Genomic DNA, 25579 nt, shown 5'->3' with positions numbered 1-25579 from the left:
TACTATCAGAAGTGGACACGATTTTCTTCCTGGTGTCTTCTTCATCATCATAATCCTACATCCCTGGCAGTGGAGACCTTGTTGGATTACCTTCTTTCTTTGTCTGACTCTGGTCTCAAGTCTACTTCCATCAGAGTCCACCTCAGTGCTATTGCTGCTTTTCATGAGCCAGTTCATGGGAAACTTCTCTCAGCTCATCCTTTGGTTTCCAGATTCATGCAGGGTCTTTTCAATGTGAAACCACCTCTTAAGGCTCCTCCTGTAGTCTGGGATCTCAATGTAGTTCTCTCCGCCTTAATGAAGCCTCCGTTTGAACCTTTGGCTACAGCTCCTTTCAAGTTCCTTACTTGGAAAGTGCTCTTCCTTATTGCTCTTACCTCTGCCAGGAGGGTCAGTGAGCTACATGCACTAGTTGCGGATCCACCTTTTACAGTCATAGAAACATAGAAAGATGACGGCAGAAAAGGGCTACAGCCCATCAAGTCTGCCCACTCTTCTGACCCACCCCATCAAGTCTGAGTGCTAATGACCCAGATCCTTAGCTCGACCCCCATAGGGATCCCACGTGGATGTCCCATTTATTCTTAAAGTCTAGCACGCTGGTGGCCTTGACCACCTGCACTGGAAGTTTGTTCCAGTGATCTACAACCCTTTCTGTGAAGAAATACTTCCTGGTGTCACCATTAAATTTCCCTCCTCTGAGTTTGAGCGGGTGCCCCCTTGTGACCGAGGGTCCCCTGGGGAAGAATATATCGCTTTCCGCCTCGACACGACCTGTGATGTACTTAAATGTCTCAATCATGTCTCCCCTTTCTCTACGCTCCTCAAGAGTGTATAGATGTAGTTTGCCCAGTCTTTCTTCGTATGAGAGACTCTTGAGTCCGGAGACCATTCTAGTGGCCATTCGCTGGACAGATTCAGCTCGAAGCACATCTTTTTGGTAGTGTGGTCTCCAAAATTGCACACAGTATTCCAGGTGAGGTCTCACCATGGTTCTGTAAAGCGGCATTATGACTTCAGGTTTGCGGCTGATGAAGCCTCTATTGATACATCCCAACATTTGCCTTGCCTTGGATGAGGCCTGCTCCACTTGTTTGGCAGCCTTCATATCTGCACTGACGATTACTCCCAAGTCCCGTTCTTCTGAAGTCCTAGCTAGTGTTTCCCCATTTAAGGTGTAAGTTTTGCATGGATTTCCGCAGCCGAGATGCATGACCTTACATTTCTTAGCGTTGAAGCCCAGCTGCCATGTCGAGGACCAGTTTTCCAACGTGATCAGATCCTGCGTCATATTATCCTTGAGATTGCTTTCACTTACTATATTACACAGTTTGGTGTCGTCGGCGAACAGTGTTACTTTACCCTGAAGCCCTCGGGTCAAGTCCCTTATGAATATGTTGAAAAGGGATGGTCCCAGGACTGAGCCCTGCGGCACTCCGCTAGTCACTTCCGATGTCTCAGAGAGGGTGCCGTTGACCACCACCCTCTGAAGTCTTCCACTCAGCCAATCGTTGACCCATGCAGTTAGTTTCTCACCTAACCCCATCGACTTCATCTTGTGCAATAGTCTGCGGTGTGGGACACTGTCAAAAGCTTTACTGAAATCCAAGTATACTATGTCCAGAGACTCTCCCGAGTCTAACTTTCCCGTCACCCAATCAAAGAAGCTGATTAGATTGGATTGGCATGACCTACCCCTAGTGAATCCATGTTGACAGGGATCCCTTAGGTTCCCCTCGTCCAAAATCGTGTCTAGTTTACCTTTAAGTAAAGTTTCCATGAGTTTACATACTACTGATGTGAGACTTACTGGTCTGTAATTTGCAGCCTCTGCTCTGCAACCTTTTTTGTCCAGAGGAATGACGTTGGCTGTTTTCCAGTCCAGGGGGACTCTCCCCGTACTTAGGGAGAGATTGAAGAGTACTGCTAACGGTTTCGCCAGAACATCGCTTAGCTCTCTGAGCACTCTTGGGTGCAAGTTGTCCGGTCCCAAGGCTTTGTTCACCTTAAGTCTTGACAGTTCACTGTAAACATCAGCAGGTGTGAACTCAAAATTCTGAAATGGATCTTCCATGCTTTGCTTCATTTCCAGCCTTGGCCCGTGCCCTGGTGCCTCGCAGGTAAAGACCGAGCAGAAGTAATCATTCAGCAGTTTGGCTTTATCGGAATCTGTTTCCACATAATTCCCGTCTGGCGTTCTAAGGCGTACTATCCCATTTGTGTTCTTCTTCCTGTCACTAATGTACCTGAAGAAGGATTTGTCCCCTTTCTTAATGTTCTTCGCTAGAGTTTCTTCCATTCGAAGTTTGGCCTCCCTGACTGCTGTTTTGACCGCTGCAGACTTTGTCTTGTATTCAATGTTTGCTTCCTTCTCCCCGGTGTGTTTGTATAAGAGAAATGCTCTTTTCTTCTCCTTGACGCGGTACGAGACCTCATCAGTGAACCATTTGGGTCTCTTGTTTCTTTGTTGTTTATTTACCGATTTAATGTAGCGGGTAGTTGCCTCATGAAGGGTCGACTTCAAGGTTGACCACATAGCTTCCACATTATCAGTTACTTCTTGAACCTGTAGTGTCTGAACGAAATCTCCCATGCGTGCGAAGTCAGTGCCCCGGAAATTGAGTACCCTTGTTCTTGTTTGAGATCTAGGGAAGCCTTTCCTAAGGTTAAACCATACCATGTTATGGTCACTGGTGGCTAGCGTTTCTCCCACCGAGACCTCCGAGACGCTTTCCCCGTTCGTAAGTACCAGGTCCAGGATGGCCTGGGCCCTAGTAGGCTCTAGCACCATTTGTTTGAGCTGTACTCCCTTCATGGACGCTAATATCCTCCTGCTATCACAAGTTGTCGCTGAGAGTGTGTTCCAGTCTACATCAGGCATATTGAAGTCTCCTAATAGAACAACATCCCCCCGCAAGGTGATATTCTCAATGTCTTCGATTAATTCTGCGTCTTTGTCCTCCGATTGTCTAGGAGGTCTGTATACCACACCAAGGTATAGGCATTTTTCTCCGCCTCTGGCCAGGTTTACCCAGATAGATTCCCCAGTATACTTGACATCCGTGATCCTGGTTGTCTTAATGTTCTCTTTGATGTAAAGTGCTACCCCTCCTCCTAACTTACCCTCTCTGTCTTGGCGAAGCAAGTTGTATCCTGGTATAGTCATATCCCACCCATGAGAGTCCGTGAACCATGTTTCGGACACAGCCACCACGTCTAAGTCTGCATTAACCATTTCTGTTTCCAGTTTTAGAAGTTTATTCCCCAGGCTGTGTGCGTTAACATACATAGCTCTCCACTCTTGGTGTTTACTAAGCTCCTTATGAGTTAAGGTGTCTCCTAGCGAATCTTTTGCAGTAAGGGTATTTACCTCGGACTTAGAAGCGGAGTTTTTGTTCGCCACCTCAGGATTGTTACTTACTGCTCCGGTGTAAAAGTGGGTACCCACCCCCGACTTACCTAGTTTAAAGCCCTTCGAAGTAGGCGGGCTAGTCGGTGTCCGAAGACGTTCTTACCTCTGTTGGTCAGGTGGAGTCCGTCTGGTCCCTGTAGTCCCTGTAGTGCCTCACCGTGATTCAGGAATCCGAAGTTCATTTCCCGGCACCATCGTTGTAGCCACTCATTCGTCTTCAGGATACGTTCGTCCCTGTCCCTTCCTCTGCCCCTAACAGGAAGAATTGAAGAGAATACTACCTGTGCCTCTGTCTGCTTCAGCCTCCTTCCCAGAGCTCCGAAGTCTCTAGCTATATCCTCCAGGGTGTTCTTGGCAGTGTCATTTGTTCATCATGTTTCATCATGACAAGGTGGTTCTGCGTACACATCCAAAGTTTCTCCCTAAGGTTGTCTCTGAATTCCATCTCAACCAATCCATTGTTTTGCCTGTCTTCTTTCCGAAACCTCACTCTCATTCTGGAGAACAGGCTCTGCATACTTTGGACTGTAAGCGGGCTCTAGCTTACTATTTGGAGCGTACTAAGTCCCACAGATCATCTCCCCAACTCTTTCTGTCCTTTGATCCGAATAAATTGGGGCGTCCTGTTTCTAAACGTACGTTGTCTAATTGGCTGGCAGCGTGCATTTCATTCTGTTATGCTCAGACCGGACTATCACTGGAAGGTTCTGTCACAGCCCATAAGGTTCGAGCTATGGCAGCATCTGTAGCTTTCCTCTGTTCCACTCCTATTGAGGAAATCTGCAAGGCTGCTACTTGGTCCTCAGTTCATACTTTTACATCTCATTATTGTCTGGATGCATTCTCCAGACGGGATGGACACTTCGGCCAATCTGTTTTGCAAAATTTGTTTTCTTAATTGCCAACCTTCCCTCCATCCCTCTTTTTGTTAGCTTGGAGGTCACCCATCAGTCAAGAATATGCTGCCTGCTTGTCCTGGGATAAAGCACAGTTACTTACCGTAACAGGTGTTATCCAGGGACAGCAGGCAGATATTCTTGCGTCCCATCCACCTTCCCGGGTTGGCTTCTTAGCTGGCTTATCCTAACTGGGGACCGCGCGCCTCCGTCGGGCGGGAAGGCACTCGCGCGTGCGCGGTGCGGCCTGCTAGAACTTTCCAAGTTCTTAGAGTGCAATCACTCTAAAATTGTCCGTACCGGGGCTCCGTCTGTGCCGTCACCCATCAGTCAAGAATATCTGCCTGCTGTCCCTGGATAACACCTGTTACGGTAAGTAACTGTGCTTTTTGGCTAGGCGTATCTTGGAGCTGCAAGCTCTTTCCTGTAGGGAAACCTTCCTTAGAATTAGAGAAACGGATGTCATTTTCCGGGCTGTTATTTCCTTTCTTCTGAAGATTGTGTCAGATTTCAATATCAACCAGGAGGTTCATCTGCCTGCCTGCCTGCCTTTCAATCTAGAGACTCAGACAAGCAGGTTAGAATTTTGAGAAAGCTGGACGTGGGGAGAGTTTTGCTCCAGTACTTGGAAAGGATCAATGACTTTTATCTTTCAGATCATCTGTTCATGTTAACCAGCTAGTCCAGGCATGTCAGGCCAGACTTCTATAGCTCGATGGATTTGCATGGCTATCTCTTCAGCATATATTGCCTGTGATAAACAGCCATTGGTTTCTCTCAAGGTGCTTTCAACCAGGAGTGTCACTTCTTCATGGATGGAGTCTCAGGCAGTTCCAGATTTGTAGAGCAGCTACTTGGTCTACTCTGCATACTTTTTCTAGATTTTACAGAGTGGATATGGTGGCTCGAGAGGACCCCACTTTTGGGTCCTTGGTCTTGCGGACAGGCTCTTCTGTCCCACCCTAAACATTGGTCATTGCTTTGGTGTGTCACCTAACGTATGGACACCTGAGTAAATGTAACAGAATGAAAGATTAGGTTCTTACCTGATAATCTTTCTGTTTATCATCTCAGGAGTCCGTATGGCCCTCCCTCAATATATCCTGTTTTGCCTGCTTTTTCTGCCTTGGATATTTCTAGATACCATGCCTGGAGTTCTCCTGTCAGCCAGATATCTGAGTGTAAAGAAATCCTGTATATATAAGCGTATTCCTCAGACTCTGGCTCCTTTGATGTTAGTGCCAGTTGCAAACAGCAGGTTGGCTCTCTAAGGTTGTTTTAACTTCCTGTTCATTGTTGTTCTAATTCTTGTTTTTAAGTTACAGAGCAGAACAGAATTGTGTAATGTTTGCAGGGAAGTTCACTGTGCCCCTCCTTCTTTGTATTTTGTCCCAGTGGAGCTTTATTGCTTTGGGATGTACTGGAGGAGGCACTGTGGTCTGCGTCTGTGTGGGAGGTGCTCATACTGTAAATATTCACACTTTTTCAAGTCCCTGTTCACATGAATGGATTGATCACCTAGCATACAGACTCCTGAGAAGATTAACAGAAGATTTTCCAAGTAAGAACCTAATCTTTCAGTCTCGCAGAAATAGCTTCCTTACATCCTTCTTAGTAAACACTGAAGCTTAGAATTTGTGTAGTCTCGCTATCACCATGTCCTCCTTGAGTATCCCTCTTTTTTTACCTTGAGGAACAAGTGTTTTAAAAACCTTAGCATCGATATTCAAAGCTATTTAACTGGTCAGAAATGGCTCATGGCTGATTGAATCACCTGTTGGGGCTAACCATTAATTTTTAGTGGCACTCAACTGGTTAGCGCTGCTGAAAATAACCAGTTAGTGCCAAACTGAAAAGCGGCTTTCTAGTGCAAAAGGTGTGTCATTTTGGATGTGCAGGTTATATCCCAGTACTCGTGAGCCTTGCAAAAGGAATCCACTCCAGATTTTGAATCTCTCCTACTTCACAGAGGGCTCTGCTGCCCCCGCAAGGGAAGGAGTTGGTCGGGTGTGGGAGCCCAACTCCACCCCCAACGGCCCTTGCGGCGCCTTTTCTTCTTAAAGTTTCCTGCTCAGGGCAGCTCCATTTGAATCGGGAGCTGCCCCAACGCGAACCGACCTCGGCAGCCGCAAGGGAAGGAGTTGGTCGGGCGTGGGAGCCCAACTCCACCCCCAACGGCCCCTGCGGCGCTTCTTCTTCTTTTTATCTAAAAGTTTCCACGTTTCAGAGCAACTCTGCCTGTCTGACCTGACTAAAGGAGCCACAAGGGAAGGAGTTGGCCAAGTGAGGGAGTCCAAGGTGGGGGAGAGAGAGCGAGAGAGAGACCGGCAAGGAGAGGAGCGTGGGAGCCCTGCTCCGCCCCCCTCCAGACACAGAAAAGCCGACCTTTTTCAAAGATTAGCACCGGAGGAACCTGCCTCTTTCGCCGGCCGTTCTGCAGCAAGGAGAGGAGCGTGGGAGCCCTGCTCCGCCCCCCTCCCGACACAGAAAAGCCGACCTTTTTCAAAGATTAGCACCGGAGGAACCTGCCTCTTTCGCCGGCCCTCCTGCAGCAAGGAGAGGAGCGTGAGAGCCCTGCTCCGCCCCCCTCCAGACACAGAAAAGCCGACCTTTTTCAAAGATTAGCACCGGAGGAACCTGCCTCTTTCGCCGGCCCTTCTGCAGCAAGGAGAGGAGCGTGGGAGCCCTGCTCCGCCCCCCTCCAGACACAGAAAAGCCGACCTTTTTCAAAGATTAGCACCGGAGGAACCTGCCTCTTTCGCTGGCCCTTCTGCAGCAAGGAGAGGAGCGCGGGAGCCCTGCTCCGCCCACCTCCCGACACAGAAAAGCCGACCTTTTTCAAAGATTACCACCGGAGGAACCTGCCTCTTTCGCCGGCCCTTCTGCAGCAAGGAGAGGAGTGTGGGAGCCCCGCTCCGCCCCCCTCCCGACACAGAAAAGCTGACCTTTTTCAAAGATTAGCACCAATTACAACAACCATGAAGCTCTTATTGATCCTATTGATCTATTTATTAAGCAATAACGTTAGGGACGTTATCTCGCTCTATCCAAAACTTCACTCCGTTCATTACCCTGTCACACCCATTAGGCCTCCAATTGACCAACAGGAAGAAAGAGTAAATCATATCAAAATAATCACAAGTAACGGTAGACCACACCGAACCACCAAAAAAAGAACAAGGGAAATAAAACCAATCAAAACCACTACTCTCACCTTACCCATCACAACTACCTCTGTTCCCTGCGCCTACCTCAACACTAGATCAGTAAGGAACAAAGCTTTCTTAATCAAAGATTGGATCATCAACAATCAGTTAGCCTGCCTCTTTCTAACAGAAACATGGCTACTGTCCGAAGAAGATCCAATACTAAACGACCTAATGCCAGATAACTATAAAATTCACATGTTAAACTGCGAAGACAGAAGAGGGGGAGGACTGGCAGTCATCCTTAAGGAAGAACTTGAACTTGAATTAGTAGAATCCAAGATAACCAACCAATTAGAAATACTAGCATGCAAAATTGGTAATAAGAATCTAGAAGAGTACCTCTCCTGTATTCTATTTTATGTCCCGCCAAAAAGCTGGTCAAAGGCCAGAGAGGACTTCTACGAATTCATTCTACATAATTCAATTACTCCGTCTTACAATATTATAGCAGGAGATGTAAACATACACTTAGAGAATGAGGACAATCCTGACACGAAAGATTTTAAAAACTTCCTATCCTCACTCAACTACAATCTCCCTTCACCCACACAAACTCATGAAAAAGGCCATCAGTTAGATTTGGTAGCTATGTCCTCAAAAGAGATCCTAAATCCTTCTATTTCTATATCCGACGGTATATGGTACCATGACATCTGGTCCGATCATTTCACCTACTACTTTAACTTAATCTGGAACCAACCAAAAGAAAAAACTCACCCAAAGATAAAAAAAGAACATCTCACAAGGGGCCACATCAACCCACAGGAATACTGGGCACATTACGAATCGCGTGAGGAAATAAATGAAGGGGATGAGTTCTGGGAACAGTGGACGAAAACAAGCACATCCATCCTAGATAAAATAGCCCCTAAACGAAACAGAACAAACCGCTCAAATAAATATAACAAATGGTTCGACTCCGAATTATTAAACATGAAACAATCAGTAAGACGACTAGAAAGGATCTGGAATAAAACAGGAGAAATATCAGACCGGAACAATTGGAGATCCAACATAAAGGACTACAAACAATTGATAAAAGAAAAACGAAAAACATTCTACTCATCCAAAATTCATACATCCAATATGAGTTCAAAAGGATTCAACACTAAAGAACTGTTCAACCTGGTTACAAATTTATTCGACACCACACGCCACAATCAATCCATGCACGACATAAAACTCCCATCAGCAGACGATCTAGCTCAACACTTTGACTCAAAAATTAAGAACCTAAGGAACAATTGCCCAACAAACAGCATACCTGCACATCAAATAACCAACATACATGAAAACGAAATACCTGTGGATATGTTTTGGACCTCCTTTCAGGATCTAGAATGGAATAACTTCATAAAACTCTATAACAAGTACACTAAATCTCACTGCATTCTAGATCCCTGTCCCCCCAACATTATGAAAACAGCTCCATTAGACTTTAAACTAACACTGTGGAGCTATCTGACCAATAAGTTCAAAAATGGAAAATTCCTAACGAATAACGGTCACATTATAATCACCCCAATCCCAAAAAATCGTAAACAATCCCTAACATCTGTAACCAACTATAGACCGGTAGCATCCATTCCATTCTTCGTAAAAATAATGAAAGGTTTAGTACATACCCAATTGATGAACTACCTTGATCAGTTCTCACTACTACATGAAACCCAGTCTGGCTTCAGACCTCTGTTTAGCACTGAGAAGGTGATTGCAGCGACCCTAGAATACTTACGCAACTTATTCAGCAAGGGCCATAATGCCTTAATCATGCAATTTGACATGAGCTCGGCCTTCGACCTGGTGGATCACAAAAAATTGCTACAATGTTTAGACGCAATCGGCATCGGAGGTGAGGTATTTGACTGGTTCCGAGGATTCCTTACGACCCGCACCTATCAAGTACGCTTCAACTGCAACCTCTCTAAAACATGGAGAAACCCATCAGGCGTTCCACAGGGGTCTCCATTATCCCCACTACTCTTTAACGTCTATATATCATCACTAGGCATGCAGCTGGCCCAACGGGGTATAAAAGTATTCAGTTATGCGGATGACTTTACAATCATTATCCCGTTTAATACGTCACCCTCCGAAATCACCCCCACGGCAACAGAAGCGCTAAACTTGATGGAACAATGGACCACAGAATTCAAACTGAAGCTTAATTCAGATAAAACTAAATTCTTCATAGCCTCGCCACACCCACATATCACCACAACACCACTACGCATTAACAATCTTAACTACCCTATTCAACCTACAATGAAGGTTCTGGGGGTAATACTGGATCAAGGTCTAACTATGAAAGACCATGTTGACTCCCTAGTCAGAAAGGGGTTTTTTACTCTCTGGAAACTTAGGTCCATTAGAGCATACTTCGACGCTTCAGCATTCAGAATTCTGGTACAATCCCTAATACTAAGTCACCTAGATTATTGCAACATTACCCATCTGGCAATCACCCGGAAGCAAATGCAGAGACTACAACTGATACAAAATGCAGCAGTCAGGTTGATCTTCAGACTGAAGAAGTCCGATCATATAACCCCTTCCTACCGACTCCTGCACTGGCTGCCAATGGAGGCACGTACGAAGTTCAAACTGGGATGTCTCTGCTTCAAGGTATTATCCGGTCTAGCCCCTAAATATATAACAGACCTCTTCTCATTCCCAACCAACAGACATGAGAGAAGAGCACACCAGAAATTAGTTTCCCCACCAGCCATAGGATGCAAATATAAGAGACACCATCAACAACTTCTATCATACCAAGCAGCCTTATGGGGCAAAGACTTGGAAAAACTAATTACACACACAAACAATTATGGTGAATTTAGGAAACACCTAAAAACATACCTGTTCTCGAAATACCTAGGTGACGAATCAGGACAATAGCCCCCATCGCAATCCCTCCCCAAATTAGATCTTGTAAACTGTTAACCTCTAATCTCTAACTATGAATGTTCCTTTCAATTTATGGAATTTTTCTAATTCATTGTAAACCGCATGGAACTCCACGGTCCTGCAGTATATAAACTGTTGTTATTATTTTCATTGTTGCTACTATCAGATATTCACTGCTACACTCTGTAATTCGATGTCTGCACAGTTTCTCTTCATTGTAAACCGCCTAGAAGTCGCAAGATTGTTGGCGGTATATAAGAATAAAGTTATTATTATTATTATTATTACACTTAGTTCCAAAGCAGTCAATAGCTCTTTCTAGAAACAGATGTGAAGGAGGGGTACAGGGAAATTCCACGGAGAATAAGTCTGTTCTGCTCTGAAAATTAGAAACATGTTAAACATTGAACAATCAAAACAACAAAACAATCATGCCAAACAGAAACATTAATGGAGCTTAAATAATACCCCAAAGTGTCCTAGTAATAAGACTACTCTTTACATCCGGCATTATTCTGGGCTTAACTCCAGTGGTGGTCAGCAAAACACTAATTGCCACTGGCTGAATAATGGAATCCTTATATTTATAACAATTTTCAAATTAAATATTGAAAAATTTGAAATATGTTAGACAATATCTAAAGGAAATATAGCAGAGACAACTAGGACTTACTACCTATAAACCTTTGCCTGGTATATTTTAGGAACCAAGGAGGTAAAATTGCACTAAAGAAAATAAATAATAAACATAAGAGCCACAGAGTTATGGCAGTACTTGGTTAAGGATGCTCATAGTGGTGTGGTCAACCATTTGCAACTGATAATTTTTTTTATTACCAGAAATTTTACTGGCTATTTCAGGTCATAAAATAGATAATTAGTCCCACCAAATATTACAAATCACATTGCCTTATTAATAATTTAAATACATTTTAAAACATCTGTCTTGTGTAATCAAACATGGAACAATACATTGATTCATTATATATCTTATTTCTTAACGCATATTAAAAATATCAAATCATCTATATGTCTTCGATAACCCAACCTTCCCTTCCCCCCACCCCCCCCCCCCCCACTCCCACCCCGGTGAGAGGATATGTGCAGGAGATTCATAAGGTATAAAAATATAAAAAGCTATAATTCAGAAATTGATGAGAATACCCCCTTGGGAGCTAATCCAAATTTCATGTGCACCCCAAATGGTATTATAACTATGTATCTGATTTCTCCAAAGAGCAGTCAATTTTGACATTTGTTGTATAAATTGGATTTTAGTCAGCAGTACTCAGAACACCGGAAGATCTAAGAACATAAAAATTGCCACTGCTAGGCCAGACCAGTGGTCCATCGTGCCCAGCAAGTCCGCTCATGCGGCGGCCCCCAGGTCAAAGACCAGTGCTCTAAAATGAGTCCAGCCTCACCTGTGTACGTCCCAGTTTAGCAGGAACTTGTCCAGCTTAGTCTTGAAACCCTGGAGGGTGTTTTCCCCCACAACAGACTTCGGAAGAGTGTTCCAGCTCTCCATCACTCTCTGGGTGAAGAAGAACTTCCTTATGTTTGTACGGAATCTATCTCCTTTCAACTTTAGAGAGTGCCCTCTCGTTCTCCCTACCTTGGAGAGTGTGAACAGTCTGTCTTTATCTACTAAGTCTATTCCCTTCAGTATTTTGAATGTTTTGATCATGTCTCCTCTCAGTCTCCTCTTTTCAAGGGAGAAGAGGCCCAGTTTTTCCAATCTCTCACTGTACGGCAACTCCTCCAGCCCCTTAACCATTTTAGTCACTCTTCTCTGGACCCTTTCGAGTAGTACTGTGTCTTTCTTCATGTACAGCGACCAGTGCTGGACGCAGTATTCCAGGTGAGGGCGCACCATGGCTCGGTTCAGTGGCATGATAACCTTCTCCAATCTGTTCGTGATCCCCTCCTTTATCATTCCTAGCATTCTGTTCACCCTTTTTGCCGCCGCAGCACATTGTGCAGACGGCTTCATTGACTTGTTGATCAGAACTCCCAAGTCTCTTTCCTGTATTTGTGCATGAGATTTTTGTTACATGCATCACTTTGCACTTATCCACGTTGAATCTCATTTGCCATGTCACTGCCCATTTCTCGAGCTTGATTATGTCACGTTGCAGATCTTCGCAATCCCCCTGTGTCTTCACTACTCTGAACTGCAAACTTAATCACCTCACTTGTCATAACAATGTCTAGATCGTTTATAAAGATGTTGAAGAGCAAGGGTCCAAGCACCAAGCCCTGCGGCACCCCACTGGTGACATTCTTCCAGTCTGAGTATTGTCCATTTACCCCCACTCTCTGTTTCCTATCCTGCAGCCAGTTTTTAATCCACATAAGTATTTCACCCTCGATTCCATGGCTCGCAATTTTCCAAAGTAGTTGTTCATGTGGAACCTAGTCAAATGCCTTCCGAAAATCCAAATATACAATGTCGACCGGTTCGCCCTTGTCCATTCGCCTGCTTACTCCCTCAAAGAAATGCAGCAAGTTCATCAGGCAAGCTCTGCCTTTGCTGAAACCTTACTGGCTGGTCCTCATTAAACTGTGTCCATCAAGGTGATCAATTATGTGGTCCTTTATCAGTGCCTCTACCATCTTTCCCGGTATCGAGGTCAGACTTGCCGGTCTGGTTGTTTCCAAGCAGATACCAGAACAAGACGACCTGCTGTCATTATCAAATGTATCCATCTCTGCTGTTTAATAGAAAGGGCAGCTGGTCCCACATTCAACAAGCAGCACTCCATAGTCTAAGGTATTGAAATGCCTAGCACTGCCTCGACAAAGGAAATCACTTTATCCCAATAGATCTGTGCTTTTATACAATGCCACCATATGTGTTCAAAAATACCCACTTCCACACATCCTCTCCAACATATATCTGATCCTTTCTCATACATAACTCGCAATCGCACTGGAGTGTAATACCAACAAAAAAACATCTTATAGCCATTTTCTATCATATTGCTAGCTATAGTGCCATAAAGAAGGGAATTCATTATTTTGGACCATTCTTTATCAGTATAACATTTGCCAATGATCTTTTCCCAATGACGTCTATACTTCAAAGGAGGGTGAAGATGCTCCAATTGTGCGTTATATAATTTAATGATACTACCCCTCCCACTCTCTTATTATAGCCCTCTCTAGATTCGACTGTTCAACAATGACTTCTCTAAGGTCCACTTTTCTGATGAAGCTTTAAATTTGTCTATAGTAAAATAGATCTCTTGGTAAAAGGCCATATTCTTCCATCAATACTTCAAAGGGAACAATTTTCCCATCCTCCAATAATTGATCCATTTAATGTGGCCTTCCCCACAGAAGAAAGGCCACATCAACCTCACCTGGAGCAAAATTAGGCATATATATAATAGCTGCCCCCACAAAATAGATCTTATCCCCAAAACATTGCCTACATACCTGGGTCCACAGATCAAGAGTATGTTGTATTACAGGATTAGACATCTTAGCTATAGCAGAAAGTTGCGAGTAATGGAGCCAGGGTATCGCCCACAACGGGGCGTGCCCAATATTTCCTGCTCCATACGGACCCATGATTTTCCCCTATCCCATTTCCAATTAATTAAATACTGAAGTTGGGCTGCTTGATAGTAAAATTGAAAATGTGGCACTGCCATTCTCCCAATTTCCTAGGTTGGTACATCATCACCCAGAATACCCTTGGAGTCTTATGTTGCCAAATATAGGCAAATATCTTCCGCTTCAGGTGAAGAAAAAATTTACTAGGTAGAGGGATCGGTAAGGCTTAAAAAAGATACAACAACCTCGGGAGCACCACTATCTTAATTGTTTGTACCCTGCCTAGCCAGGAGATATTAAGATGTTTCCACCTCTCCATATCCTGCCAAATCGCTTTCAAAAGGGGAGGATAATTAGCAACATATAGTTGATCCATTTGCTTAGTTAAATTAATTGTTTGAAATATCTTATAAAATTTAGCGGTGAAGCCATCTAATCTGGGCGATTTTCCCACTGGCATATCTTTAATAACCCATGTTAATTATTCTACTGTAATGGGCAAAGAAAGTTCAGTAGCTTCCTCAGGTGTAAGGCTAGGTAAGTGTATAAGATCTAGATAGGAACGGATATCCACTTCCTTCGGTATATATTCAGGTTGATATAATTGATGGTAATAATTAATAAAAGCTTACTGAATATGGCCCCATCTGGGCCCTGTACATGCGTGATAACATTGCGAAACTGTCTTTTTTTTCAATTTATGGGCCAATTTTCTACCCGACCTGTTATTTGTTTCAAAGTATTCCTGGCATAGCCATTGGAGCTTAGTACTAATTATCTCCAAATCTTAACGCCTGAAGATCTAACTTAAGTTGTTGTAATTTTACTTCTTTCTCAGGGTGTAAGCTCCCACCCTTATGGTCCCATTCTAGTGTGTAAATCTGATCTCGCAAGGCCCCGGTTTTAAGCATACGTGCCCTTTGAACATGGGTCCCCAAGCCAATGATTTTGCCCTGTATAACTTCTTTAGACATTCCCAAAGGGTCTCCAAGGAAGTGTCTCCAGTATTATTAAATTGTAAGTATTCCCCTAGATCCTTACCCAGTTGTTGCACATGTACAGGATCTAGTAGGATACTATCATCTAATTGCCAACACTTTAGAGGTTAGTTGGGGGGGAGGTTAGGGGAGTCATCGGGGGGTGATAGCGCAGGGGTGGTTGTTAGCATGGGGGGTGTGGCTTTCCGGCAGGAGGTGTTGGGCACCCTCCTTCCATCGAACGAGTGTTTCAGGGCTGGCTGGCTATACTTATAACGGCAGGCAGATCCCTTGCCGCGATAAATGTAGCGGCCGCGTCTACTCTAACCCGATTCTCTAACCAGTGTCTGTAACATGGACACCGGTTACAGAATCGGGGTTAGTGTAGGCCCGATTTTGAATAGGACACCCCTCCCGGGCGTCCTATACAGAATCGGGTCTAAAATTTCTCAAAATTATCTTCACCACACAGTGGCGTACCTAGGGTATGTGGCACCCGGGGCCCATCATTTTTTGACACCCCCCCTATGTAAAAAAATATTTTTTGTAATGACCATGAAACAGAATAAATGGTCAGAATAGAAACAGGCAGTGAAAATTTTCTTATATTCCAAACATAACATAAATTATGTCTGAATTGTCATGACATCAGAAGTACATATGGAGTAGTTGCAGGTGATGCTTGGGACAGTTCTGATTGTGTTAGTTCGGTTTTATGTGTTTTTTGAATAGAAGGGTTTTTATTTCTTTTTGAAGGTTTTGCAGTCTGTGGTCGATGTCAATTGGTTGTAGAGTTGGGGGTCGAGTGTTGCAGCTCGAATGGCTAGGAGGTTGTCGAACAGTTTTTTTCTTTTGACGTTTTTGGTTGGAGGGTGTGTGAATGGTGCGTGAGTTCTCCTATGTCTGTTTGAAGTGGATTGAATTATTTAGCTGAAGAAATTAGTTACCCCCTCATCCCACACACATTAATTCTCTTCCATTTTTGTTCCCATTATAAAAAACACTGATAAGTTCCCAGAAAAAAAATACATTAAAATAAGAAGTGAAAACAAAGGCCCCTACAGATGAGAACATAACATAAGAATAGCCTAACTGGGTCAGACCAATGGTCCATCATGCCCAGTAGCCCATTCTCATGGTAGCCAATCCAGGATACTAATACCTGGTCAAAACCCAAAGAGTAGCAACATTCCATGCTACCGATCCAGGGCAAGCAGACACTTCCCCCATGTCTTAATAACAGATTATGGACTTTTCCTCCAGGAATTTGTCCAAATCTTTCTTAAAACCAGCTACACTATCTGCTTTTACCATAACTTCTGGCCACTTCATTTTTAAGTTTAGATCTTTCCTTTCAAACAGAGACCTTGCTAGATGTCAAATACAGCACAAGGTAACTTCACATGGACTTAGCTGTGCAGGAAATGTGAATCTCCTCATACACCCACCATATAGTGCAAAAATGTGCAAAGGTCTGTTTTTTTCTTTCGATCACTACATAGCCTAATGCCACACAAGCAGCGCTGTTACAAACATATTCTGTAGGTCAATGCTAAGGATAACAAAGTTTCCTTCCTTGGACCAGAAGGAGATAAACCACTGGAAGAGATCCCAAAACAACACCCAAAGACCCACTCAGTGTGTGAACCAGTTGAGTGGAGTGGACTAACTGGGGGGTGGAAATGGGCCCGGAGTTTGCTCAGCAGAATTTCCCAGACCACCTCTTCCTCTCAACACATTGACACGCTGCCACCATCACCACTAGGAACACCTCACTGGGTAGGCCAGCTATGCTATAAACTTTATAAAACACATTATTATATTTTCTTATAAAGCACATATTTTAACTGAACTCTCTGACATCCTCAGCCTTTCCATTCACAAAAATAGAAGGAAGAAAAGTTCCCATTTCCTGCTGTCTCATGTCCCCGGCCTATACAATATTTTTTTTCTGCAGACCCTTCAAAAGTCTGACCAAATCCTCGTTTCACTTGCATTATAAAGTACTGAGGATGCCATCTCTCCCCAATCCCAGGTCCTAAAGTCTAAGACAGTAGCGCAAACTAATGCTGCCAGATACAGGAAAAAAAATTTTGATTCGATTCAGCCCTATTGAATTGGTTTTTCAATTTGATTTTCCTGCCCAATTGGGTGATTTTTTTCAAAACTCCTGGTGGGTTTTATAGCTTTTTCACCCCCTTTGGCTTCTCCTAACCACATTGGCGCTGTGGTGTAAATAAAATAAAGAAACAAAAAGGACTTTTCCTCTTTCTGTTAAATCTTAGCTCACGTTTGCAGTCCAACACCAGCTCTGGCAGGATACACATTTCAAATCTGACATATTATAATCACAAAACAGAAAATAAAATTAATTTTTCTACCTTTTGTTGTCTGGTTATATTTCAAATCTTGTTGGTCCAAGGCTCTGGTTTTCTTCTGATAACTTGCTTGCCAGGGTCTCCTTCTTTCTGCATGCTAACCATCCATCTGCCAACTCTGTCCTCCCTTTCCATTTCCCTTCCCTTCCCAGGAAGTCTGGTATCTTTCCTTTTTTTCATCTCCCTCCACAGATCCACCTTTTCTTAAATACCCTTTCATCCGGCATCTCTCCCTCCTTCCCCACCACCCCAGAGTCCACCATCTCTCCCTTTCTTTTCCTAATTACCCTCCTATCCAGTATCTCTATCCCTCCTCCACACCATCCCTTGTGTCCAATTTCTCTCCCTTTCTGTTCCTTCCCTCCCTAAATCCCATGGTCCATCATCTCTCTCCCTCTCCTCTATTTTCAGACCCATTATTTCTTCCCCCCCCCAAAGTTTGGCATATGCACGTCTCTTTGAACACCCCCTTCCCTCCGTGTACTTCTAAATCATGGTCCCCCCCCCAAAGGCCTGTCCCCCCTTGAAGGCCTGCACCCCCCTTGAAGGCCTGTCCCATCCCCTTGTAGGCCTGTCCCCCCTTGAATGTTTGCACCCCCCGAAGGCCTGCACCCCCCCGAAGGCCTGTCCCCCACTTGAAGGCCTGTCCCACCCCTTGTAGCTTCTCCCCCCCCCTTGGAGGCCTGTCCCCCCTTGAAGGCCTGCCTGCCTGCCTTTCCCCCCCTTGAAGGCCTGCACCCCCCCCCCGAAGGCCTGCACTCCCTTGAAGGTCTGCACCCCCCCGAAGGCCTGTCCCACCCCCTTGTAGGCCTGTCCCCCCTTGAAGGCCTGCCTGCCTGCCTTTCCCCCCCTTGAAGGCCTGTCTCCCCCTAGAAGGCCTGTCTCCCCCTTGAAGGCCTGCACCCCCCCTTGAAGGCCTGCACCCCCCCCTTGAAGGCCTGCACCCCCCCTTGAAGGCCTGCACTCCCTTGAAGGTCTGCACCCCCCCGAAGGCCTGTCCCCCCCTTGAAGGCCTGTCCCACCCCCTTGTAGGCCTGCCTGCCTTTCCCCCCTTGAAGGCCTGTCCCCCCCCCCTTGAAGGCCTGCACCCCCTTGAAGGTCTGCACCCCCCCAAAGGCCTACACCCCCCCCGAAGGCCTGCACCCCCCCTGAAGGCCTGCCTGCCCCCCCTTGAAGGCCTGCACCCCTTGAAGGTCTGCACCCCCCCCCGAAGGCCTGCCTGCCTGCCTGTCACCCCCTCCCCCTTGAAAGCCTGCCTGCCTGCCCACCCGCCCCACCCTGAAGGCCTGATGCCCCGACCCACCCCGAAGGACCGCTCGCCCCCCTGGCCTCCCCGCACCACCTATGAAGCAGCCGCAGCAGGATCGCGAAGTCAGCGTCAGCGATCCCTGCGCTGCTTCATGCGCCATGGTCCCGCCCCTCCTCTGACGTCAGGAGGGGCGGGATCGCAGCGCAGGGATCGCTGACGCTGACTTCGCGATCCTGCTGCGGGCTGCTTCACAGGTGGTGCAGGAAGGTCAGTGGGGCGAGCGGTCCTTCGGTGGTGGGGGGGGACTGAACGGCAAGGCCGGGAGCACCCCCTTAGGGCTGGCACCCGGGGCGCACCGCCCCCCCTTGGTACGCCACTGTCACCACATATCTACCACATATTGCCAAGTGATTCTCTAACCTTGTTGTGCCACATTTGCGGCCAAAATTTGCTGACATGTCTGAGCTGTCGTTGCCTTTCTTTCTGATCCTGATTCTGGGAGGGGCCTGAGACTCTGATTGGCCCAGGCACCTAAGGCCCCCCCCATAGGAGGAGCCTAAAACAATCTGGGCCAATCAGAGCCTCATGCCCTTCCCTGGTGCCTCCCAGGATGCACGGGGAAGAGGAAGGCCTGCCATTTTGAAGAAATGGGCTTGCTGGCCAGAGGGAGTAGGCATCCCTTCAGCCAGTCATCATAAGTAAGGTAAGAGGGAGGGGCTGGGGGTCGTCAGAGGCACGTTGGATGTCGGGGGTGGTTGTGTGGAGACGGGAGGGAGTGGGCATCTCTCCCGCTGCCAGGGGGAGGGTCTCGGGGTGTGTCGCTTGGTGGTGGAAGAGAATGGGCATCTATCCCACTGCCGAGGGGGTGCGTTGCTTGACTGCAGGAGAAAGTGGGCATCTCTTCCACTACTGGAGGGTTTTTTGGGGGGGTGCATTGTTTGGCGGGAGAGAGTAAGCATCTCTCCAAGTGTTGGGGGGAGTGTTGCTTGGCGGCGGGAGAGAATCGGCATCTCTCCCGTTCCTGTTGGGTGAGGGGTTACTTGACTTTGGTAGCTCAGTTTGTTGGGGTATTTTTTGCACGTTCTGCGCATGTGCCCATCGCTATCGCCAATGATGAGCACATGCAAATTTAGTGAACCTTCGCTACTCTTCGCCAACCACATTTGCATGAGCGTTCTTTGAAAAATTACTCACTTTTTTAAAATCACTACAATAACAGCTGCGACAGTAGCCCTTCAGTTTTTTATGCAAATTTTTGAGAATCTAGCCCATAGTTTCTTTTATTCCTAAGTTAGCACACACTTCTCAGATGAGGACCCTGCCCCTATCTAGCTCTTTGTTGTTAGAACTGTCCTATGTGGTCTTTTGTGAAAATACTTTGGAAAATATCTGTTTGCCAAGCACTAGTTTTGGTCATGCAGTTGCCTTTAATAGCTGAAATGTTAAGTTCTCTTGAAAAGTGGCAATAAATAAATCATTTTGCATAGCATACAAATGTGGTGGGGTTTTTCTAAACTTCCCCAAATTTGCAATTTTACATTTGAATTATAGGTCATTTGCTGATGCTCTTGAATTCTCTTATTCATAAATATTCCATAGTGTGCTCTACAGTGCTTAAGATATTTTAAATGCTATACATATGTTAGTTTGGATAAGTTTATGATTAGCATAAATGATTTATAGTCTATATTATGCCAACTCTGTCTATATAAGAGATTTTGTAACATTTACTGTAAACAGTCAAACAAATTACTACCTTTTTTCTAAACTCTTTTAGGGTTGCCATGTAACTGTGCAGACCAGTTTGTTCCTGTGTGTGGACACAATGGACGCACATATCCAAGTGCGTGCATAGCACGATGTGTGGGACTTCTGGACAATCAGTTTGAATTTGGATTATGTATTTCTAAGGAGCCATGCTCTCCAAATCCATGTTCTAAAACTCAAAGGTAAAAGTTTAGTACATTTGAACAGTTTTAGTTTATATTTACAGTTTATTTTATATCATACAGTTTTGCATGATTATGAAGCAAAATAATAATTTGCTTTTAGGATTAGCATACCTTCCCCCCCTGCCCTACCACCCCCCAACTTCAACTTCATTGTTTACAATTTTGATCAATTTCCGGTATAGAACCGCCTGTAACTCTGTTTAATTGATGTGAATCGCCTGGCGATATACAAAAATAAAGTTATTATTTGGATTGTACTGGTTTCTTTTCATGTACTTGGAGAAAATCATCCCAGTGCAAATGCTGAAATATAGTATGCTAGTTTATTCTTTATAATAAAATTAATATCTTCATTTAGGGTCCCTTTTACAAAACTGCTATAATTATGCTGCCATGGTGAATTCACCAAAGCCCATAGGAATTGAATAGACTTTGGTGTGTTTATTGCGGCAGCATTGCTAAAGCAGCTTTGTAAAAGGGGCCCTTAATGCTCAAAAAATTAAACATATCGCTTTAAATTTTGCAGGCCAGAAAACTGGTACCCAATGTAAGATTGAAAGTATTGATATGATATTTTCAAAATGAGGTATATACCCTTATGCAAATGAACCTCTGAGTTTTCAACAGACTGAAGGGATTTAAATGTAGATACAGGCAGACTGTGCATAAAGGAATTTTAATAATCCAACATGAAAAAATTAAACCTGGAAAACAGTCTCTGAAAATCAGCAGCTGATAATATAACTTTTAATTGCCTATAGAGTTGTAATCACAAATAAAAACTGGAAAGTAAATGCTAAACATAAGGTTTCATAGTAAGGGCTGAGTCCAGAATTATGCCTAGACTTTTAATTTAAGTACAAAGCGGCAATTTGTCAACTATGGCAAAATGCATCTTATCTTTGTGTTTTGCTCAGTGCAGGGGAAAATGTATTAGTGGGATGTTTACCTGTGTTGAAGCAACTGTAGAGATAACTAAGATTCTGCTTGTTGAGCAGTACATAAACTTTTAGTTGCTCAAACAGTGTTTCCCAAGTCAGTCTTGGAGTACCCCCTGGCCAGTCAGTTTTTCAAGATATCCACAATGAATATACATGAGATTGATTTGCATATACTACCTCTGTTGTATTCAGATCTCTTTCATGTATAATCATTATGAATATTCTGAAAACCTGACTGGCAAGGGAGTACTCTAGGACTGACTTAGAAAACACTGCTCTAACAGAGTAAAGGAGTTCTGACATGTCGCTTACTTCACAGTTTCTAGAACAAAGGCTGTGTCGTCTTTACTAATTGACAGGATGGGACGATATGTCCCTTAGAGGGAAAACTGGCTGATTAAAAAAAAAAGCCCAAAAGGAGTTTCTTGTCATTGGCTCCAGACAGTGGTTCAGTAAGGGTGAGCAGCACCCAGAGCACTGGCACTCCTTCCCCACCCACCCCCCGTTCCGCACACACACCCTTCCCTTTCCCCGTACCTTTTTAACTTCTATGGCGCGAGGTTGCTGGCCTTGTCAGTATCGGCGCTCTCGATGACGTCACTTTCTAGGTGCAGGTCCCAGAAGTGACATCAGAGAGAGCGCCGATGCTGATGCAGGCAGCAACCTTGTGCCAGGGAAGTTAAAAAAAAAATGTACTGGGGAAGGCAAGGGGCGCATTGCAAGGAAAGAGGAGCCAGGGAGTGATGGAGACGGGTGCTGCGCCCTTAGAAAGACCAAAGTAAAGCTTTAACACTAGACATCTCTCAGGAGTGAACAAAGTTTTATCCCAGGACAAGAAAACAGTATGTTCTCATAGATGGGTGAAGTCATCCATGAATCCCTGGTACGGACAATGCAAAAGGGTACTGTCATTTTAAACATCTTCAAAAGTCTTGAGAATGGCCATACCACACATGTGCCAGGGCCTTCCTGCCTGATGTCGGCTTGCGGGACCGTCAGTTCTCAGATTTACACAGAGCTGAGAAGATGTAGTTTTGGAGCTACTCCAAAGTGTGTCAAACTGTATCTTTTTTGTGCCTTCCCAACTTTATTTTTTTCAGTATTTAATTTTTCTTTCAAAATTTTGTCTTATTTTTTTATTTTCCTTTTAATTTTTTCCATTTTTGGCTTTTGGGCCTTCTAGCCCTTTGGAAACTAATTTTAGACCAGAAGCATCAATCATTTTTTGGTAAACGATCTATTCGACCTTCCTTGGACCATTGAGTCCTTTGACCTTGCATCGGCGGTTTTTCCCTCGATGTCCAAGCCTTCTAGAGGGTTTAAGCAGTGCATTTGGTGCAACAGGACCATCTCAGGCACTGATCTGCACAATTGGTCCCTCTAGTGTCTGGGTCCTAATCACCATGTGGAATCCTGTAAGCACTGCTGACAGCTGCAAAAACAATCCCTGAAGACTAGATGACTCCAGCACAGAAAAACTTTTTGGTTTATCATCAGGAACATCAAGGATGTCTGCCTTTTTTTACTCCGAAACCCAGAGACCATCAGCATCGAAACCGGCTTTGATGCTCCCTTCTAAGAAAACTAAGAAGTGCAAGCATGCTTCCTCACCCCAAAGAGCATCTAAGTCTTCTCAGATGTCAACTCCATCGATGTATTCCAAGCGTCAACGCCCAGAGATCCGCTCTCTTTCCCTTCAGGTGGTGTCACATCAGAGGCAATAGCCTTAACACCCCTTGGCACCTACTGTGTTGATGTCCATCATGGTACCGGTGCTGTTGATCCAAGTCGAGATCAGAGAGCTAGTGCAGAGGGAATTGGCTTTTGTGCTACAGACACAAGCATTCATGCTATCAGTGTGACACCACCGGTACCGGCCCATTCTGAGCATCACTCCTCAAGGGCATCAAGGTCCAGATCATGCTTTCCCCATTGACACTGGTCAAGAACCAGGACATCCAGCTGTCAGAGCTCTTCCTCCCATTCAACGTTAAACCGGCATCATCGATGATCCAGTAGTGCTTCCAGGTGCTCACACATAAGAACATAAGAAATGCCTCCGCTGGGTCAGACCTGAGGTCCATCGCGCCCAGCAGTCCGCTCACGCGGCAGCTCATCAGGTCCAGGACCTGTGCAGTAATCTTTTATCTATACCCCTCTATCCCCTTTTCCAGCAGGAAATTGTCCAATCCTTTCTTAAACCCCAGTACCGTTCGCTGCCCTATAACGTCCTCTGGAAGCACATTCCAGGTGTCCACCACACGTTGGGTAAAGAAGAACTTCCTAGCATTCGTTTTGAATCTGTCCCCTTTCAACTTTTCCGAATGCCCTCTTGTTTTTTTATGTTCTGAAAGTTTGAAGAATCTGTCCCTCTCTACTCTCTCTATGCCCTTCATGATCTTGTAAGTCTCTATCATATCCCCTCTAAGTCTTCTCTTCTCCAGGGAAAAGAGACCCAGTTTCTCCAATCTCTCAGCGTATGAAAGGCTTTCCATCCCCTTAATCAGTCGTGTCGCTCTCCTCTGAACTCTCTCGAGTAACACCATATCCTTCTTAAGGTATGGTGACCAATACTGGACACAGTACTCAAGATGCGGACGCACCATTGCCCGGTACAGCGGCAGGATAACTTCTTTCGTTCTTGTTGTAATACCCTTCTTGATTATCCCCAGCATTTTATTCGCTCTCTTGGCGGCCGCTGCGCACTGTGCCGTCGGCTTCATTGTCATGTCCACCATTACCCCCAAGTCCCTTTCTTGTGTACTCTCATTCAATAACATCCCTCCCATCGTATAGCTGTGCCTCGGGTTTCTGATTCCCACATGCAATACTTTACATTTCTCAACATTGAACTTCATCTGCCATCTCTCTGCCCATTCTCCCAATTTGTCCAAGTCCCTTTGCAATTTTTCACAGTCCTCCTTTGTCCGAGCTCCACTAAATAGTTTGGTGTCGTCCGCAAATTTTATTATCTCACTCTTTGTTCCTGTTTCTAGATCATTTATGAATATATTAAATAGCAGCGGCCCGAGCACTGAGCCCTGCGGAACACCACTCGTGACCTTCCTCCAGTCTGAGTAGTGTCCCTTCACCCCTACCCTCTGTTTCCTACCTGCTAACCAGTTTCTGATCCATCTATGCACATCTCCGTCCACCCCATGGTTCTTCAGTTTCCGGAGTAGACGTTCATGAGGCACCTTGTCAAAGGCTTTCTGGAAATCTAGGTATATGATGTCTATGGGGTCTCCTTTGTCCATCTGTTTGTTAATTCCCTCGAAGAAGTGCAATAAGTTGGTCAGACATGATCTCCCCCTGCAGAAACCATATTGGCTGGTTATCAGAAGTTCGTGTTTTTCAAAATGTTCATCAATTTTTTCTTTTATTAGTGCTTCCGCCATTTTCCCCGGAACAGAGGTCAGATTCACCGGTCTGTAGTTTCCCGGGTCTCCTCTTGATCCCTTTTTAAAGATGTGCGTAACGTTGGCTATCTTCCAATCCTCCGGAATCACACCTGTTTTCAGAGATAGGTTGCAAATTTGCTGTAGAAGTTCCGCTATTTCCTCCTTTAGTTCCTTCAGCACCCTTGGATGGATTCCATCCGGACCCGGGGATTTGTCAGTTTTTAGTTTTTCTATCTTGTCTGCGCACATCATCAAGGCTCACTTCTATGGATGTTAACTTTTGTGCTTGATTTCCATTGAAGAATTGCTCAGATTCCGGTATGTTGGTTGTGTCTTTGTTTGTGAATACAGATGAAAAGAACATGTTAAGTCTTTCTGCGACCTCTTTCTCTTCCTTCACCGCTCCCTTCCTGTCTCCGTCATCCAGTGGTCCCACCTCCTCCCTAGCCGGCTGTTTCCCTTTAACATATCTAAAGAACGGTTTGAAATTTCGTGCTTCCCTGGCTAGTCTCTCTTCATACTCTCTTTTGGCTTTTCGAACCACACGGTGACATTCTTTTTGATACTTCCTGTGCTCTCTCCAGTTTTCCTCAGTTTTGTCCCTTTTCCATTTTCTGAATGAATTTTTCTTATTGCTTATCGCTTCCTTCACTATTTTAGTTATCCACGCCGGGTCTTTTATTCGACTCTTGTTGC

The 25579-nt window shown here is 45.0% G+C and overlaps 1 protein-coding gene across 6 annotated transcripts in view; it reads left to right on the top strand.

The window, feature by feature from the left end:
* RECK (reversion inducing cysteine rich protein with kazal motifs) overlaps positions 1-25579 on the top strand; it is a 381558-nt gene that overhangs the window by 304558 nt on the left and 51421 nt on the right. For all 6 annotated transcript variants that reach the window (XM_033929631.1, XM_033929632.1, XM_033929629.1 and 3 more), the window contains one exon: positions 20367-20538. In XM_033929631.1, the coding sequence (XP_033785522.1) occupies positions 20367-20538 (172 nt within the window). The remainder of the gene's footprint in view (positions 1-20366; positions 20539-25579) is intronic.

Source organism: Geotrypetes seraphini, chromosome 2, assembly GCF_902459505.1.
Source record: "Geotrypetes seraphini chromosome 2, aGeoSer1.1, whole genome shotgun sequence".
Lineage (NCBI taxonomy): Eukaryota > Metazoa > Chordata > Amphibia > Gymnophiona > Dermophiidae > Geotrypetes > Geotrypetes seraphini.
This window is presented reverse-complemented; position numbering and strand designations above follow the sequence as displayed.